Here is a 19,910-nt window from a genome sequence, read left to right as displayed (position 1 = left end):
GAGATAAGTCGGGATCTCGACTTAGTTTCTCGGGATCTCGAGATAATAAGTCGGGATTTCTTTCCTTTTTTTTCTCCGTGTCCCCTTAGGGGCTCCGTACTAGCGGCATGTAGCAAAATGGTTTTTAAAAACAGGGTCACGTATGCCTCTTCCGAGGTGACTTGAAAGTAGCACCGAGTTATCAGCGTTTTTTCCCCTTGATGTGAAAGCTTTGCAGAATAATGTAAAACGTCACCCTAAAATGTTTTAGATCAGATTCCAATATCAAAGGCAACACCAATCAGTGATGTTCTCAATTTATTTGAGGTGAAGACGCCACCAAAAGCAGTCAAATAATTTCCACATGTATAAAAAGCATAGCCATTAGTCTTTTGGTTGAATTTTACAAACTAAACAAGTAAACAAATTAATTCAGCATGAAGTTTGTTATAAGAAAAACAGACCAAGCACTATAACCTCCAGATATTTAAGGTGGGATCAGTAGATCAACACCAAGGTGTTCATAATTATTGGGCAGATTCTTTTCCTCAGGCAAAATTGGCCAGTTTTGCTGCAAATGGTCAACATGGTTACAAGAAACATGCTGACAAAAAAAAAAAGTTAACTGCCAAAGATTTGAGAAGACTCAAATGTGATCAGATGCTTGCAAGCTGGAGGTTCTGGTGATTTTTTAGGTTGAAAAAAATGAACTCCCAAACTTACTGCTAGTTTTTAAAAGACACTTTCTTCAAGCAGTGGTGCAGGACAAAGTCTACATCTTTCTAGAAGACCAAGATTTTTATGCATGGTAATGTTCCAAAGCATCCATCAAAGTAATTTCTCGCACACCACCAACTTTGGTGGGTCGGTTTCTAAAAAGCCAATTAATTTGACGGAAGAATCACAGCAGCGCAACTACAATAGGCCTTTGCAGTGATTTCACTGCTTGGGCCTAAAAACGCAACCAGGCAAAACAACTTTCCAACATTCTCAGTACTGCATGCGTTTTGTTTTTTTTCCCCCCTTACATTACTAACTCAAACTAGCACCAAATCATATTTTCTCACTACTAGAAAACCTCTAAAAGACAAACAAATTACACTGGAAAAACTTTATTTGAAACAGATAACAAAAAAAAATTAATACAGCAGCAAACACCACACTGCTCTCAGTTAAAAAGGTCTCACTTCCTGCCAGCTGGAGGCGAGTGCCACACTGCAGAGCTGGTGCGTTTAAAGTAACGTGGCTTGCTTTTGTAAAATATGTCCTCCAGTCTGGGTGGCTCAATGGGCTGGAAGATGGAATCCACATCAATAGGATTGAAGTACTGCTTCATAATTAGTTGCTCCAGATTGGCACCTGGAAAAGTGGAAGGAAAAAAAAAAAAAGTCAGTTTTGAAATGGCATATAACCATGTACAGAAGCACCACAATAATATTTAGAAACCCCTACACTGGTTGTACCAAAGACAAAAATGGGGTTCTTGCTTTTAAATTTCTACCCTGCAATGTAAATACCCAAACTGGGTTGCACACACCTCCGGCCCAGGCGGGAATGGGTTTTCTCGGGGCAGACTCATCGTCTGTTGAATCGTCGCTGTTCTGGTCCATTCCGTAATTCTGTGGATTCTTTGAAATAATCAGCTTCTTATCTCCGCCTTTAGGAGTGATGGTGTACGACTGAGGTGACATTTCCTGCAGGGGGAAAGCGGAAAGCACACAATGAGGCTTGATGACAAAAAGTACAAGTCAGGCTTTTAGAAAACGTGTCAAAAATGTTTAAAGAAATACCGGCATGTCCACAGTAACATTCAGACCAGCCTTTCCGATGGGCGTTTTCATTACAGAGCACTGGGAGAAAGAAAAAAAAAAACAAACAAACCACAAAAATAAAGACAACAGTAGGTCAGGAAAAAAAATTACATGCAAGTTGCATGAAAACTGACAGTATAAAACGGGTTAAAAGAAAAACAAAAAACCGTTATGTTTTGTTCTTAGCTTGCAATCACTGAATGAGTGAATGCAAGCTCTAAATTTGAGTGATGCTTTCCTCAAGGTCAACTGTTTTATTCACCAACTTATTTAATACAAGTGAGAGGACAGAAAAAAATATTGAGTTTGTAAGATCAATGACGAAATGCATAAATGCACAAAAACCATCTCAATTTAATGATTTTGCATCACAAAACTATAATTTAGAAGGATTTTCCACCAGATTCTTGCCCGTCAGCTTACTTGTGCCTCAGCAGCAGCTTCTCTCTGTTTCGCCTCTTCCCTCTCTTTTAGAGCTTTCTCTTTTGCAGCCAGCCTCTGCTGCTCCTCCTGAAATCATTTTTAGAAGTGTCAAATATTTCCAGTGCACAAAAAAGAAAGCATTTTCCCTAGTGTAGAAATTTGAATGCCAATAGTCCAGTCTTCACAATAAAATAATTTTTTTTGATTTGGCCTGAAAGCATAACAAAAACCATTTCTTACCAGTTTCCTTTTGTCTTCCAATGCTTTCCTTCGCTCCTCCAGCTCTCTCTTTTCTTTTTCTCTGGCTGCTCTCTCTACCTCACGCTGTAAAGCAAGAGCCTTTTCTTTTTCTAACCGTTCTCTGCAAACACAGAAAAAAAAGAGGCAATTACAACCTGATGTCTGATACAATATCTCAGGTAAATTCAATGTGTATCTTGACCCATTTGCCATTAAAAAAAAAAGGAGAGAAAAAAAAATCGTGAAGTTAATCTGAACTTGAATATTAAAAATGTCACTTCATCTCAACTGCTGTATTACGTGGGCCAACTTATACATGTATTTTTAAAAAAAGTCCCAGCATTCTTTGATGTATGGAATAAACGGCTCCATCCCAGAGTAAGACTGCGATGGTACCGTCTTACTTACTGTGATTAATCGTTGCAGTAAGCAATTAATCAATTGACTGCATGATAAGTAAAATGAGCTCCAATTTTTATTCTGATGATTGATATTTGTTGAAGAGCAATTTTGTTTACAGGACATTTAGAACATTTTCCAGATCCACTGTTAAAGAGTTCTTTACAAAATTAAAGTTTACTGGTTTTGAGTACCTGCATTATTATGTCAACATGAGTGCATCACTTTAAAATGGCCTCTAAACAACAATATCATTCATCGCAATTTATCATGAAGCAAAATTTGTTATTGTGACCTATAGGCCTATCCCAGAGTGAAATTTAAATTTCATATCTTTTATTTTACCAATTACATGGTTTAGTATTTATTTTTCCTGAACCAATACCAATAATTGCAGTCACTCATTTCCAACAGACCTTTCAGCTGCAGCTGCTGCTGCAGCAGCTGCAGCAGCCTGCCGTTCCCGCTCCAGTTCCAGTTCTTGCTCCCTCTGGCGCTCCCGAGCTTTGCGAGCTTGCTGCTCCTCCTCCTCCGCTTTCCTTTTGGCGGCCAACTCCTGCTGCCGTTTCTCCTCCTCCTCCTGAGTTTCAAGTGCAGGTGACATTAACTATTTTTGCATCCTCCAAAAATGTATAAGAATGTTGAAGGTGAATAATATTCCTTTTGTCATGTGGATTAAATTGTCCATTTTATCATGCACCTTGTGTGCATAATTGCCAAAACGAAACGGTTTTTAAACATTTTGTATACAGTAAGTTTATAAACATTTCAGTTGGGTGATTAAAGAAAAACAAAAAAGGCTATATTTATGTCAGTAAATTAGCAAATTACAGGGATAAAACTTTTCACCTGCTGAATCTTTTTCTTTCTAGCTTCTTCTTCTAGCTTTTTCTTTTGCTCCAGCTCTTCTTGACGCTTTGCTGCCAGTTTCTTTTTAGCTTTCTCCTCAGCCTGACGCTGTGCAGGCAAAGAAATAAATAAAGTGAGTATTAACGAATCTAAGAGCAAATGAAGAGCCACCAAACCTTTTGCATACTTTATCATTCTTCTCATCAATTTGAGCCATCTTTTGTTCAATCTTCTTTTTCTTCTCTTCCTCCCTCAGCTCTTCCTTTACTTTTGCCTCAAACACTCTTTTTATCCTCTCTTCCCTTTTCCTGTGAAAACAGATTTTCAGAGTTAAATTTGAATAAAAACATCTTGCCCAAAAGCAACTACTCCGCCCACCTCTTCAGCTCTTCCTGCTTTTTCTTCTTTTCTTCCTCCATTTTCCTCATCCTTTCTTCCTCTTGTTCCTGCTTCCTTCTAAGAGCCTCCAGCTTGTAACGCTCCTTGGTCTGAAAGAAGGAAAAAAAAATAAAATATATATATATATATATATATATATATAAAACTGATTATCAGAAATATAAAAGGCAAAGAGTTACAATTAGATGCAAGTTTTAAAGAGTTAGTGATTTTATTGATAAACATTAAGATGGCTGTGAGAAGGAAAAAAAAAAAAAAAACAACCAGTGAGTTAGAAACACGAGTTACATTTTGGACACCCAAAACTTCAGAGCAACTAAGAGGAATGGTAAACAGGATTTTATTGTTCCTGTTGACTTTGTCTCCACCTGCTGGCACAGAACGGGCACTAAAGCAGTTTTAAAAATTAGAATAAAACTATAATAAACAGATTTAAAACACACACACCCCAAAGACCCACAGTGAACTGATCTGTGTGACAAAATACAGCTAATGGTGAAATATTCCTTTTTAATAAATCAACCTAATGGAAAAAAACGTATCCATTTTCAGCTCCTTCCACACTTAAACAGCGTTTTCATTTCACTGTTTGGGGTTTACTTTTAGCCTCATTTTCAGCACAAAGAATAAATTAGTTTCTCCAAGTTTGATCCTTCACACTACGGTTGTTAAGACACCACCCGATCCTACAGACAGTGCTTTAGCATGACACTTACCACAATCCCCATGTTTATCTGAGGAAGAAACAAAAACATTTAAGCCAAAATTTTGCAGCTAAAGCAAACTGGCACAAATGTTAATAGCATCTCAAGGTTGTCATTTTCTCTTGTTTAGGAAACACACAGACTCCAACTTCAGTGATGAGATGCACTCAACTCATAATGAAGAATTTGTTTGATTTCTTCTGACTGGACAAGATGGGATATCACCTCAGAGGTCAAGTCAAAACTTATTAGTAAAAGTCTTTTCACAGGTCTGCCCAAATGTCAATCAGAACGCTGCTGTTTGCATTCCCACTAAAACGAATAGGACAGAACATCAGCTCAGTTCTGAAGTACTTACACCGGCTCCCTGCATCTCAGAGGACAGACTTTAAAATACGTTAGCTGGTTTAGAAACCACTGACAGGATTAGCACTAAAATATGACAAAGATCTGTTATTGCATCAGCCTTACAGACCACTCAGGTCTGCTGTGGATCCCCACAATCAGAACCAAACATGGAGAATCAGCATTCAGCTTAATATGCACCACAAATCTGGAAAAAAAAGATTTTCCAGAAAACTGAAATTTTTTTTTCAAATTTAGGCTAATAACCACTTGCTAACAGTTACCATTGGTTGATAACTGGATCGTTAATTTTAGTCTGTTTTGCAAATCCATATTCTTTTCCTTTATAACAATGTCTGCTGTTTATGTCATGTAAAGTTATTTGAATTGCCCAGTTGCTGTAACGTAATAAGTGAATTAGCCTTTGAGGACAAGTAAAGTTTTACCGGTTCTTTATACAATCAGAAATCACAACAGTGGTGAAACAGTTCAGTAGCATCAGTCTGTGTTAATCTGGCACCGTCAGTGAGACGGAAACTTACTTTAGGATCTTTCAGAGGAGTGGTCTGTTTGATAAAGGATTTTATCACGGCGTTTCGGCCAGTGGAGCCAGGCGTCATCATCAGCATCTGATTCTTATTCACGGTGTGAAGAAAAGATCTCATGTACGGCTTGATGGTCTATATATTGGAGAGAAGACAATGTTCCATGCATTACTTCAGTAATAAGCCCACTTAATAGTTTAAAAACCACACCAATAAGATTGTTGCGTCGTACACTTTGGCTTTTCTTTGGGGGAGAGCAGCGCTTCGAGGGGCTCTCCTCAGTATCTGGGGCCTTTCGTTTTGAGCTGAGCCTCGAGCTAAAGAGAGGAAAACAAAAATGCTAAGTCAATTTGCATATATATGCTTAACATGTCTTTGGTATTGCTAACATGACACTACTGCCAATTGGGACAATACCCAAGTCCAAGTGTTAAAACACCACGTCACACTAAAACTGAACACACACACACACACACCTTCGAGTTGCCTGGCTTTGTTTCCTAGCAGCAGTCACTGAAAGAAAAAAAAAAAAATGCAAACATCAATTTAATACCATCCAAAAAGCTGCGTGTGTTTGAGCAACGCCTCAAAAACACAAAATCCTAATCCTCAAGTATTTTTGGTCTAGTTTCTAGTGCAACTATCTCATTACACCCAAGATACAAATAATGTACAAGTGACTTTTCAACAAGATATAGGAGATTGTTTCAAGTCAACAATTCTTTACTACTGACTGACATAAAAGCACTAGTTACAGAAGCAGATTAAAGTTTTTTGTAAGTTAGTTTTGTCTTATTCAATTTCAAGATACTTGCACTAGAAAGGAGACAAAAATATTTTAAGAATTTGTGGGGGTTTTTTGCAGTGAAAATCATAATCAACAGATTAAAAACAAAAATATGACAGGATCTCATACCAGACTTTTTGGCAGGAGTGCTCATTTTAACAAGAGAGCTAAACAGCGGAGGGGGAGCCAGTTTGGGAGAATTGGCAGCTACAGAGCGAGTCACACGCTCAACAGCAGGCACAGGGACGCCGCGACTCCTTCCAGGCTTGTTTGATGGAAAGAGAGAAAGAAATTACATAGAAGACAACTCAAAGGAATAAGTTAAACACAGTAAACAAAGAAAAGCTACCTCTGACACTTCACTTTCCGGCAAGTCATCAACGGCGTCTTCAGTTTCTGCTTCCGTTTTGCTGCGAAAATGAATAAAATTGTAAATAAGATTCAGGAATTCAATTCCAGCATCTGGTGGACAAAGGTAGATTACAAAAAGACAAGTAAACCATGGTTCTATTGTACCACTGGTGGTACTTCAGGAATCTTTACAAAGCATAGAAAGAACATGTAACATTTTAATTATTCATGAGGCAAATATGATGTGAATAAACTTATAGGCTCCAAACCAAATGTGTTGAATGAATTTGGACTAGGATTTTCCACCATTTGCAGTTCATAAACACAACATGTAATAGGCACATAAAAATATAAAGCAGATTTTAATCCTTAATGAGAAGATTCATTTCCACCAGATGGGAAAAAAAACCCCCTCATCAATCAAAAGTCAATTTGCACACATTTTTGTGATTTATGCAATTTCTGAGAAACATCAGCTCAGATTTTAAAACAGAACTGTGAATCCCCATCTTTTTAACCTTAAAGTCATTTCCATTCCTACAACTGTAAATGCACAAAAGAATGTAAATTTACCCAAATGAAAAATTGATATTAAATACAAAGAAAGTGGCTTTACTCACACTTCCTCATTATCCTCCTCAGCAGTGTCCATAGAGGAGTTTGCTCCTAAGCACAAAAAAAAAATAAAAAAATAAATAAATAAAAGATGAGAAAGAAGTTTAATCAAAGTGAGGAAGAATCGGTTGAAGATGTCTGCATTTGGGAGATAAATGACTCACCACCAGTGTTGCTGCTGCTGCTGCTGCTTGTAGAGGTGCCCATTCGAGTAGACTTCCTCTTGAGCATAGAGCGGCGTGAAGCCCGGCGAACGGATTCCTGTGTCTTACTGTGCCGAAGACCAGCCAGTGAGTGGCGCAGTTTGAGGGTGCAGCGTGCAGAGCTCCGCTTTGACCGCCGATCAGCTGCAGCTATCGCCATCTTTGTAGCCGTACGACCCGGAGACGCCTCTGGCTTACTGGCAAGTTCGGCAGACAAGCGGTCCTCTGCTGAGATCTTGACGACCAACTCCGGTAAAAGACTCTTCGGAGGAGACTGAGAAACGCCGCTTGCGTCGTCAGATTTGATTTCTGTATTATTTACTTTCTGAACTTCGGCCTCTTCCTTAACCAGCTCTGGCTTCTTGTTCTGCACCTCTTCCTGCTTGCTGCCGTCACTGGATGACAAGCTCTCGTCTGCATCTTCAGGCTGCGTCTGTTTGTTTTTACGAGTTGCACGTTTTGGTTTTGGAGGGTTACTAGCCTTGGAGGTTGAGACCTCAGAGATCGCTTCTTCTTCAAGAATCAAGTTCAAGGATTTAACAGATGACCCACGAAGATTGCTACGCTTTCCCTTTGAGAACCTGCACCACAGACACAAAAGGTTGCCACAGACACAGGTACAAAATGATTTCAGACCCTTCCTAAAAAGAAATGATCAAACAAACCTCCTTGCTTGACCTTCCTCTTGGTGCCCTGCAGACACCCGCCTCCGGCGACTGTTCTTTTTCTGTGACGGCGTTTTCGGCATCAGTTCTGGTTCAGCATTAAAGTCTCTGAAAACAAATGGAGAGAGAAAGATGCATCAAAAAAAAAAAAAAAAAAACCTGACAAGAATCCATTTAGCAGACCTTCACTGCACTAAGGCAAGCCTACCTAGAGAACATGCGATTTGCTTCCTGTTGTATCTCTTCGAGCCAAACCATGTGGACATTTTCAATCTCACTGACGAATTCCTGCGTCTTTCCCACAAACATCTCCGTGAGGGAGCGCACAGACGGCAGCACGGAGTTCATGGCGGCAGCTAAAGGGAGAAGATCGAGTTATTATTAAAACTGCTGACCGGATTGCATACTCTTTCGCAGAATGTAAGCCTAGGCCTGTCGCAATAAATCAATTAATCACATGATGAATGAAAATGATCGACCTCATTTTAATTTAATCGGCTTTATCATTTCTTCCTGCCCTTTTCCCTTTCTACTGATGACACTGGATGAAAAACGGCTCAACTCCACTGGCCCATCTCTTCCCCATTTCCTTAGCATAAAGGAGGAGTGAACTATTGCATCAGGTAGTCGGATGTGCCCATCTTCTCTATGTAAATCCAATGATTATTGAAGGGCAATATATAGTATACAGGCTTCATAATCTGCACTCTTTTGGTTGAATGTAGTTTTTATTTCTACTCATCTTTTGGGAGACATGACACATTTCAATCAGGAATACATTTTGTTGATCTAAAATAACTAAATCTAATGAAGTGAGAGTATGCTTGGATTTAACTGTATTTCTCTAAAAAATGCAAAAGAGAAAAAATATTTTCGAACTGAAGAGTAAAAAGATATCGTAAATTCCTTTGTCCGTTAATAAATAAAAATGTTCAAGCTCCTTAAACCCTGAAGTAAAACAATACCTTTCAATTAGTGCTGAACTGTTTTTTCATCACCATTTTGTCTCTTTGCTTACTGTTCTGCCTTAGATCTGTATTTAACTAGCATACAGCTAATAATATTGCTATACTTATGCTATACTATGTACATCATGTTGTTTGCACTTTTGTTTTTATGTTACAATGACAAAACCTCCTCTCTAAATGAGTGACAACAGTGATCATGAAACTTAAATGTTGTAAAAGTGGAATTTTACCTTACGTCCAAAAATAAACATTTGAACTAAACTCTGATGTTCAGCTCATATATTTTCACGATGGTCTATAAATAAGAGATTTATGTTTATAGTTATTAAACGTTATATTTTAAAACGTCCAAACATGTTATGCAAAATTCCGGAAGCGACTACGCACAAAAATAACCTGGACCTGCTGTGGCGTCAATTCACACACAGTATGTTCGACGATAACAACACTTGGAATGTTTTGCACCTCCACCTATGATTAACGCGTAGATGGCATCAATACGTTTGAAACACGTAGAAAAAAAAATGACGTGAGTAAAGTTAACAATAGCAACTACTGGTCTCAAAGTGCAGCATGCTAGCTTGGGGGTGGGGAGATTTGTAAGAAAATCATAGCTAAAACTACAAACACATGCATTTTAACTGAGAAAAGAAACAGACTTTAATGTGTAAGTAACACTAGCTTTAACGTTTGAATTTCTTCCTACTCCAAAAACCACCAACGTTAAAATGTTAGCCACGTAACGTTTACAAAAATCGACAAGCATAAAGATTTACCTTTAGTATCCGTGTTTCTTTAAAACGTCACCGGAGACCGTTGGTCTGTTATTTATAGTTTAAAAAAAAACTAAATCAATCGCATATCTGCACTAAATAAAAACGAACTAATAATCCCTATTTTTGCGTGTAAATATTTCGGCCCTAGAAGTGAGGGAAGACAACAGCTATTCTCCCAATAACCCGCTGAAACCGTTTTTAACTTGTTCAAACCACGGCACGGCAACCAATCACAGAGCAAAACAGCTTTGTCGAGTGGGTCGATGTTTACACCGTGACATCCAGGATGAGCGGAGTTAACCTTGCAAATAGCAAGCAGCGAAGTATGCGGGGAGTGGCAGCGGCGGGGTCTGAAGGAATACAATATAAACAATGCGGAACCTTAGGGCGGGTTTACGGCTTACGGACAGATTTAAATCAACCAATCGCTGGTTAGAATTTTTCGTGTGCCTCTTACGACATTTTTGCACATGTTTATGGCACAGTGACAAAGTTGTTTTCGCTAATACATTAGAACAATCCAAAATACTTTTTCAATTCTTTCTTCTCTTTGCCTTATCTGCCTCTGTCACTCAGTGACATAGTATAAGGCTGAATCCACCAGCTGATCCACTTCATTCTTGTGCCTCTTGTGAGTTATTAATATAAATATATACAAAACAGAAGAGGCATGTTTTTTTTCTCTTCGGTTCACATTAAAAAAAATTATTTTGGCGAAATACTGCTGTGAAAATCCATATTTAATTACCCAGCTGGGATTCTTTTTTAATCCTGAGTGTACCTTTGTTTATGAATAAAAAAAATATCTTTAAACATAGATGTAATTTAAGAAACAGCATTAAAATATGTTTCATGTTTCCTTTTTAATTAAACAACATGACATTTGCAAGATCATTTGTGACAATGGCAAAAAAAAACGTTCAAAATAGGATCTTTTATTGTTCCTTTATAATATAATCAATCATTTTCCATGTTTATTGTTGAAAATTTGAACACATAAAACATCACAGATGTAACAACTGCATATTTGTCTGTGAATGAAATGATGAGGAGGAGTGACAAGGCGTGTGTTTCAAAGCGGCCAGCAGGAAGACGGGGGATCCATTTTACATATACAGCCTGCTTCTCGAGGAAAAGTGACTGGCTGTCCTGAAATGACAAATGTGACGTATTCAAAGACAAAGACATTTTATGTTTCTAACTTCAATGCTTGTTTAATGAAACACAAACTAGCTGCATGTCACTGCTTGTGTGGTACCTGGCTTTAGAGGGATTTTAGCTCCTGATGCCTTCAGGACAACTTGCAGCTTATGAGGATTAGTGTTTCCAGCTCTGCCAGTCTGTTCTCTGAGTATGACGCAGACATCATCTTTCCTGAGCAGCCAGTCCATCTGATTGCCCAGGTAGTTGATGCCACGGACACACAGTTCACAGATCTCATCCGGAAGCATCGGGGCGAAGGCCAGGCATTCTTTCTGAACTCTAAAAAACAGTGAAGCCTTTCAAACACCGTCAGTAGACATATGATCATCTGAGCATGTTGGAGGGATAAATAACTGACCTGAAACCCGTGTACCCAAACAGCACAGCCTGCAGGAATCCTCCCATACCTGTGAGGAAATTTACCGCTCCAGAGCCATCTGATGATTCACTCCATACCTGTGAAGAGAAGTGATGAAGTATTCACTGAATCACTGTTGGTGTAACGGGGGTGTGCGAGTCCCTCTGCGTACCTGAAACGGCCCCTGGATGTTCTTGAAGCACTTTTCAAGTAAGCGTTGAGCTTTCTCAGCTTCGCCCAGCTCCAGCCAGCCTATTGCAAACATACCCTGCAGATGGAAAGGAAAATTCATTTGTTCAAAACTTAGAACGCTACGTTGTGGACGTATTTTTCAACATTTACAGCCACAAACTTTAAAGCTTTTTATATTGGATGCCAACATAAAGTAACGCATATATTCTAAGTGGAAAGAAAATTATATACAAATTTTAAAAGTTTTTGCAAACATAATTACCAACACCCCAAATCAACACAACTGTTTGGGGGTATGTGATTATTGGTTTTCCCAGTTGAATTTAGGTCTAAGCTTTAACTAGAAAATCAAATGTGATTGGATATATTCCATTTCATTACAGCTCTGGTTGTGTGTTTAGGATAATTTATATGCTTCCACCACAATCTCATGTTTTTTCAGGATTATCCTACATTCACCTCCATCCCTTGTTTCTCCCTGACCTGTCTGATGTGTTTCTTTGTTTTCACCATCTTATGTCTTTAACAAGAGAGTCTCTTTATCACAGAGTTAAATAGTAGCAAAAGGATTTTTGAAGGTAACTAGTTGAAGATGATTTTATTTATGTGGTGAATACAAATGGACATTACATCTTTCAGATTTTTACATGTAAACCGTTCTAACATAAATCCTTTTTATGTTGGTCTATCAAGTTTAATCCCAATAAAATACCTTGAAGTTTATGGTTGGAAGGTGCCAAAATAAGAAAAAGTTCAAAAGGTATGAATGCCTTTCCAAAACACTGTTCATATTTGTAAAGGAGCTTGTAAAATGTGTGCTGAACGTATACAACTCCTTGAGCCTAACTCACCCACGTCATGGCCGGTCCGTTTGGGTCTGTGACCGGCTCGTAGGCTTCCAGATCATTCCTCCTGACCTCCGGAAGCATCGGCAGGCCGAGGGGATACCCCAGCATAACTGTGTCTGCCTGTTTCACCGGTTGACCTGTGTGTGACAAACAGCAGAAGGTTTGGATGTTTTCAGAATTTTGGATCCTTTTTTCCTGGTTTGGTGTGAGAGAGGCACAAACTTCAACCTTTACTGTAGCCATCATACTCAGGATGGTACTGCAACTCTTGGTCAAAAGGTATTTCGATGCGCTCGGCCACTTCCTGCCACTCTTTTGGAGCCGAGTGTTGGAGAAGATCAGCCAACTCGACAGCAAACTGCAGACTAAGAGAGGAGAAACTACTTTTTCGAATAATATTCATGACCTAATCTGTAATGTAAAGCAATCTTCACATTCTTTGACTGTCCTGGTAAACATGTGAAAAGAAACTTCATTTTGCTACAGAAGAAACAACTCGGTAGAAACAACTTTTCTTGTCAGAAATTTTCAGTTATGAAGACAAACACACATTTGCCTGATTTTTCTGTCCCGTTTTGGCCTGTTGACTCATTTGCCACATATTTATACCCAGTGAAACAGTAAGTCATGGATTACTAAAATGATTCTGATCAAACTAAAGCTTAAATGACAAAAAGGTTTCAGCTACATTTCATTTTGAAGCTTTTACAGGGAAGTCAATCACTGAGGGAATTTTGAATATAACAAATATTTCTTATTATTTCCCCATTTATTATACATATATTTTTTTAATGTTCAGATTTGAGACAAAGCTTTCTGCAGGCTTTTACCAGAGTGCCAATGAATGCAGGCAGCGTCATCTCTTATAATGTCTAAACTCTAACACAAATACCTGAGTTTGGCCACTGTGTTGGTGTACACCGAGTTGTTGACGTTGTAGTAATATTCATCTGGTGGCATAACACCTACATGCAAAAAAGAGAAGAATGTTGCAAGTATTCATTAAATGTATTATAAATAAAACAATTAATTTATGCAAAGCACATTAAATTGTGATGAGCATATATTTCTATAACATGTTAAGTTGAATCTATTAATGCATGCAAAATGGGTTTTCCAGTTGCAATTTTTCCAAGTTATGAAACCTTCTGCAAGAATAAATAAGGCATCCAAATACTTAATTTCTGTTTAAAATTACCATACCATACATACAATAATAGTAATTTTACATAATCCAGAAACACATGTCCAGTTAAAAAAAAAGTTCAGCAGAATATTAATGGAGAAAAGGGCCAGAAAAATTCAAAGTAATTTCATTTAATTTATGCTTTTTCTTGTAATTCAAATGAATCATGATGGGTAGCAGTTAACAGGTTTCTGCATTGGATTTTAGTCCAATCATCATTTAATTCAATGTATTTAGGTTATCATTCAAGTAGATGTGCACATTCACAAATTCTTCACCATTACAGTAATTGGATAATATGACAGAACCTGAGTTCTGGTTCTTTTAAAGCAATGTTATGCCAAATAATAATTCAAACACAAAATCACCAGGGCTTCTGCAGTTTGGATCTCTTTAATGCAGCAGGTAGCTTCTTTATTCTTACCCAACAGGTGATATTTCTGGTCGTCAGGGTTCCACTTTACCCTGGAAACCCAGTAATCAGCCACCCCAAAAACCACCTCGCTTCCCTTTCCCTCTGTGAACACGGACAGATCCTGCAACAAGGAGCTCAGTCAACTTCTCAGAGGCAGAAAACGTGATGGGAAGTAGGGGTAAGTGGTCGTTACCTCAGTGAGGTAGAGATAGTGCTGGAAGGCCAGCGTGACATCTCCGTTGATGTGAATCTCTTGTTGCCCATAAATGTCATCCGGACACACCTCTCTCCCTGACACAGCACTCTCCCATGGGAACTTCAGCCCCTGGAAGATAGCATCTGTGCTTTAGAAGACTCAGACAATGTTGTTGTTTTTCACTGTTGAAATCTGGAACCTGAGCTGCATTCAGCAGGATTCCTTTGCCTCGGAAAGCTTTGATTTCATCATTTTCCTTGTCTGAACATAAAATAGAAAATGGGTCTGACTTTATTCCAACCTGGTTGTCTAAATATTGTGTCTTTCCTCGCTCTCTAATTTTCATTTTTTCAAAACTTGTCCTCCCTTCTCTACTTTTTCTTCCTTCCCTACTGCTCTTCCTTTCTTCCTCCCTCACTTCCTTACTTCCTTTCCCATTTCTCACTCCATCGTTCTCCATTTTAGCCAAGTAAATAATAAAAATGTCTCATTGGTTGTATTTTATTTTTTACGCTTTAGGTTAGATTTTAAGCAGGGTTTCCCCCAGTATATTATAAGCCTGGCGGGCCGCCAGGCTTTACTTGTGCCCCCTCCAGGCTTAGCATTGCTTAATTAATGTACCTTGTAGCCTTGCTTCTGGGCGTTGTCTTTTGCACCGTCTATCGTCCCAACTCTGTACTCCAGCACGGATCGGGCGAGCTTCGGGTAGAACAGCGCTATCCCTGGATACATCCAAACATCCTGTCAGAAAAAAAGAGGTATACTGTGTGATATGGACAGCATAGCAAATAAACAAGCTGCAATCAACTTTCTGGAGCTTCACCTGATCCCAAAAAACATGACCCCAGTAATCCTGGCCGTCCCCGCCGTTAGAGAGCCCACCTGGACTCAACCCCCCGAAACAGCTGGAGGTGTCATGGATGGACGGGAAGGCGCTCAGGAGGTAGAACATGCAGCCAACAACAGCTTTGCTGAGGGTCTCGGACCCCGTGACCTCTACTTTGCTCTGCAACCACAACTCCTTCCAGGCCTTCTCGTGAGACGGTCGCAGGTTTCCAGTCTCCATCAGGTTCAGGCCCTCGTCGTAGCTGGACTTAGCAGCTTCCAAGCTGTTGGCCACGATCAGGATGAATCCCCAGCGAGCTTTTGTCTGCTCCGGTGGCAGCGACACAGTGGAAGGCACAGGGGTCCAGATTAGGTGGACTGTGGGACAGGAGCCGCCTGGGAATTCAGCTTTCGCCGTTTGTCCTTGAATATGCCTGGAGGGACAGTATGAACCGTAACATTTCTAAAACCACTTGAATGTTTTCAGTTCAACGTTTTCAGTTGGTATAACCAGAGGTTGGTAGATTTTACTACTTCAACATATTTTTACTCAAGTAAGAGTAAAATACAAGGGGTCCAAGATATTATTTAAAAGTTAAAAAAAAGTATTTGGTAAAAAAAAGTCTACTCAGTCACTGAGTAACTGGTCAAAACATCAATCATTTAATACTTATAATGACATCATCAGATGACCAAAATGTAAAATTATGTAGAAATTTTGGTGTTTTAAAGACCAAAATGAAAACAGTTCATACAAATAATACAATAAATTGACAAAATCAGGCAAAAATATTTTCCAAATTAATTTATTTCAATATAAAACTTTAGAAACTTTAACAAAAATTGCAAGTGTGTGTCTGAGTCCAGCAATATTGTGATTAAAACAAGCTTGTTCTTCATTCATTGAAGTTACTCACAGTGAACAGAAATATCCACAAATTTTACTTAAGTAAAAGTAGTGATACTTCATAGTAAAATTACTCATATAAAAGTAAAAAGTAATTAAAAAAATACTCCTAAAGCTACATATTTTTGAAAAAATTCTTCAAGTAAATGCAACTGAGTAAATTTAATAAATAATGTTAAGTTCATACAAACAGCCACTGCTACGGAGTAAAAACATGCCAAAACCTCACCTTCCACCTTTGTAGTCAGGAGAAGACTCAAACTGGATGTCTTTGCTGTGAGGGTCGAATGAACTGACTAGATTAACTACAACTGGCTCCTCTGAGGTCACTCGGCGCTCCAACAGAACCTCCATCACCAAGATGTTGGCGTAGAAACGGTGACAGTATAGAGACTGCGAGGCAGTCACACTGGCTGAGCTCAGAGTGTGGGAGAAAATACCTGAAGATGGGAGGAAAACATAAAAAAAAAAAAAAAGAAACAAACACACACCATCACCTACTCCCGCTCAGGCTACCTGTGTGGGTGTCCAGGGTGTAGTTGTGCTGGGCAGGTTCCTCTGTCTCAATCTTCGCAGCCAGAGGGCAGGGGACGTCAGCTCTGTGGCAGTCTCCAGCCTCCCCGTTGTAAACACCACCCATGTGCATGATGCTGTCGAACACCTTCCAGCCCAGAAGCCCATTTGCAAGAGGAGGGAGGAAACGGGGGTCGCTGGGAAGAGCGTCGGTGGTGAAGACGTAAGGGTCCGAGTCACAAGACATGCTGTGGAGATCAGCCTCTCACAGTCACTTAATGAAAGCGACGCAGAATGATTTTATCTAAAGAAACCACAGTTAAAGTCATTATGATTGACATGTGTGCAGTTAGGTTGAAAAGTATTTTAAAAATTACAGGTTTTACATACAGTTCAGCTTTTTTCAGTGTTTAATGCACATCATGTACAGTTTTGGAAAAGTCATCTGACTCAGTTGCACATCCATTGGATTGCAAGTCCGAGATTTTTCTTTGTAATAACTGCACAGTATAATATGATATATATATATATTTTTTAAATCACTTTTAAGAATGTTTATTTTGAGAACCTGAATTTAATCTTTGTGGGACAATAAAGGCTGTTTCTGTTCCGTTTCTATTTTAATTTGTTTATAAAATGTTTTGTTGTACCTAAATGTTTAAGAACAAACCAATTTTAACAAAAATACAAATAAATTCAAAACACTGCTTTCAAATGATGACTTCCTTTATAAACGGGGAAAACTAAATCAAAACCAGGCTAGAATGATGTGAAAAATGAACTGTCACATAGACCTGATAAATGGTTGAGCATTCGTGTTTGAGATAATTAACAATAAGTTACTGTCGGGGAAAAAGATAGCACACTCTTTGACACAAATTGTTTTAATTTAGTTACACTGGAGGTCAGACCACAGTATCCGACTTTGACTTTAATTTATTTATTTTTTCAGCCAGTCAGAAGTGGTTTTGCTGGTGTGCTCTGTTGTACAACTCAGGTGATTTTGAGCCAAAGGTCAAATTGATCACCAGACATTCTTCTTTTGTGGTGTCAAACCATCTAATCTCTACCACCATGTTTGATAATCAGTATTTTTTTTATTATCTCAAATTCTATTTTGTTTTACACTAAATGCACACTATTTAAAGGTTCCACTTTTGTCTTCTTTGTCCACAGATTATTTTCCTCAAGGGATCTGAGAATAGTCACTTTTAAGAATGATTATAAATGTCCTAATGTGCAGATCTAAAGTCTTAAACGTCTTAAACGGATGATGCGGTGAAGACATTAATAACATTTTCCTGCTGCTTTATTATTTCCTTTAAAATATTTATACTTTGTATGCTGTGGGGACTTAAAAACTTTGAAAACCTAAGTCAATAAAGTTGATCTGGGTATTTTATGGGGGGGGAAAAACCCTTGAGCTGATTTTGGCCTACATTGAATTGAGATAATTTTTTTGTAAATTGCCTTTAGACAATGTTTGTTGTGAATTGGCGTCATATAAATGCACTGAATTGAATTGACCTCTGATTGGATGTCATTTTTGTGTGTCTATTTTTTTTTTTTTTATGTTGAATCACAAACACTGATCCTGAGCCTGCGGAACTTAAAATGTTGTTCTAGCTTCTTCTGGGAATCCTGGGAATGTTCATCACTGATCCATGTCGTCTTCACACTGTGGTTCACTGGAATCCCAAAACCTTAGAAAATATGTTTTAAACCTTTCTAAACTGATTTATGCCAATTACTTTTTTTCCATCATCTTACCTAAATGAATTGTATAAGAATTTAAGAACTGTTTTTTGTATTTACTCTGCTTATCTTTGCCTACATTTTGTTAGATGTTCTGAAATGTTCAAGTATTTATTTGCTTTTAGCTCATTAAGCAAGAAGACACCAGATCAATCACAGGACGTGAACTTTGACCCTTTCAATATCACAAGATGACCAAATGTAAACTTCAGTCATATGCTTTCATGAATTGTATACAATGAGATGCAGACTAAGCAATAAGCAAAAGCAGAAAAAGGTTAGAGTATCTGTAAAGTAGCTTGAAGACATTCCTCACAGCTCAGTGATCAAGCTATTCTAAACACAGTACATCAGCAAAGTTGCATTGTTTCATTTTCACATAAACAGGAAGAAGGATCTGTTTCTAACACAAAGAGGAATGCAGATTTAAAAAATGGTAAAACAACCTGAAGTTCCCGAACCGTCTATTCTTTACATGATGAGTTGCAGAATGTTTCCTGTGTGCTCTGATTTCTCTCAGCTTTTACAGGCACAAAGAGAAGCAGTGCAGAGATGTTCATAAAGTGGATCCAAGTTTGTTTTATGTCTCTGCAGAAAGAGGAGGCCCCTCTTCTGTTTTTGTGCTGCAGGGAAAATCTGGACGTAGTTTTGGTCTTCTGAAAAACCTGGCATGGACTTGACATGGAGGATGAATATCAGTCCCATCCAGGTCCGGCTGTGCAGCAGGGACTCAAAAGTGTACATAGATTTTATTCAAATGTCCTTCTTTCATGGCTTCTCTGGACTTCAACTGTGTTGTGAGCTTAAAAGGCTGTGTTTGTGTGTGTGTGTGTGTGTGTTTACAGTTTGAGCAGCAGGATGGCATAACTTGGCAGAGGCAGCAGAAATACTCTGCAGGTCTCACTAAGAGTGTTTATGTTTTCATCTCGTCACTCAGTCTGAACTAAATAATCTCTCCTGTCTGCAGCTAATTAGTGGCTTTGAAGGCCTTAATGGCTGCCGCTACTTTGTTTTGTACACTGTCTGGACTAAGAGTTTGGCAGTCGTAGAGAATGCAAAGATTTGAAACTGAGGAAGCGGGACGGGGCGGGTTTGATCCAGGTTTATTCATATATTCTGAACGGTCTAGTCAAGCAGGTCAAACACACCAATTTATAGAAAGGTGGTGCTTTCATATACATCCTGCTTCAGGTTTTAATGTTTCCTGCTGATATGGTGAAGAGAATACATGAAAAAAAAGCAAGTTTTTTGAAACTCCAAATTTACGTCAGAATATCTTGTGCAGACCTGTTTAGCAAACTCCACACATGTACTTTTGTTATGGCAGAATGAAAAACCATTTCTCCTGTTATCACCTCTAATAAAATGATTTCCTATGAGGAACCAAGAACTTTGAAAACTATTGTTATCCATATCCAGGTCTAAGTCTGAACTTAAACCCCCAAGGTGACAG

At 38.6% G+C, this 19,910-nt stretch overlaps 2 protein-coding genes across 4 annotated transcripts; both read right to left on the bottom strand.

Annotated features, from left to right (window-relative positions):
• Nucleotides 1-1,075: 1,075 nt before the first annotated feature.
• incenp (inner centromere protein) lies at nucleotides 1,076-10,477 on the bottom strand. 2 transcript variants are annotated; one of them, XM_008412100.3, is made up of 20 exons: nucleotides 10,060-10,477; nucleotides 8,524-8,671; nucleotides 8,316-8,423; nucleotides 7,612-8,231; nucleotides 7,453-7,498; nucleotides 6,831-6,891; nucleotides 6,611-6,746; nucleotides 6,171-6,207; nucleotides 5,927-6,011; nucleotides 5,692-5,829; nucleotides 4,817-4,834; nucleotides 4,080-4,189; nucleotides 3,889-4,009; nucleotides 3,702-3,809; nucleotides 3,269-3,432; nucleotides 2,454-2,574; nucleotides 2,214-2,300; nucleotides 1,770-1,829; nucleotides 1,517-1,673; nucleotides 1,076-1,338 (listed from the first exon to the last, which is right to left on the bottom strand). In XM_008412100.3, the coding sequence occupies exons 2-20, from the start codon at nucleotides 8,661-8,663 to the stop codon at nucleotides 1,163-1,165; spliced, it is 2,493 nt and encodes an 830-aa protein (XP_008410322.1). In that variant the 5' UTR covers nucleotides 8,664-8,671; nucleotides 10,060-10,477; the 3' UTR covers nucleotides 1,076-1,162. The 2 variants fall into 2 exon arrangements, with proteins under 2 accessions (XP_008410322.1, XP_008410323.1); XM_008412101.3 differs by lacking the exon at nucleotides 4,817-4,834 and having other exon boundaries at nucleotides 10,060-10,472.
• Nucleotides 10,478-10,903: 426 nt separating this feature from the next.
• pgghg (protein-glucosylgalactosylhydroxylysine glucosidase) lies at nucleotides 10,904-19,094 on the bottom strand. 2 transcript variants are annotated; one of them, XM_008412102.3, is made up of 14 exons: nucleotides 18,904-19,094; nucleotides 16,706-17,006; nucleotides 16,419-16,629; nucleotides 15,281-15,716; nucleotides 15,079-15,198; nucleotides 14,455-14,586; nucleotides 14,271-14,382; nucleotides 13,553-13,625; nucleotides 12,889-13,025; nucleotides 12,664-12,797; nucleotides 11,793-11,888; nucleotides 11,621-11,718; nucleotides 11,318-11,541; nucleotides 10,904-11,208 (listed from the first exon to the last, which is right to left on the bottom strand). In XM_008412102.3, the coding sequence occupies exons 2-14, from the start codon at nucleotides 16,947-16,949 to the stop codon at nucleotides 11,132-11,134; spliced, it is 2,094 nt and encodes a 697-aa protein (XP_008410324.1). In that variant the 5' UTR covers nucleotides 16,950-17,006; nucleotides 18,904-19,094; the 3' UTR covers nucleotides 10,904-11,131. The 2 variants fall into 2 exon arrangements, with proteins under 2 accessions (XP_008410324.1, XP_008410325.1); XM_008412103.3 differs by having other exon boundaries at nucleotides 16,706-16,950.
• Nucleotides 19,095-19,910: the final 816 nt, after the last annotated feature.

This window comes from Poecilia reticulata, chromosome 6, assembly GCF_904066995.2.
Source record: "Poecilia reticulata chromosome 6, P_reticulata-male-v2, whole genome shotgun sequence".
Lineage (NCBI taxonomy): Eukaryota > Metazoa > Chordata > Actinopteri > Cyprinodontiformes > Poeciliidae > Poecilia > Poecilia reticulata.
The sequence above is the reverse complement of the archived record's forward strand: the minus strand, read 5'-3'. Positions and strand labels throughout refer to the sequence as shown.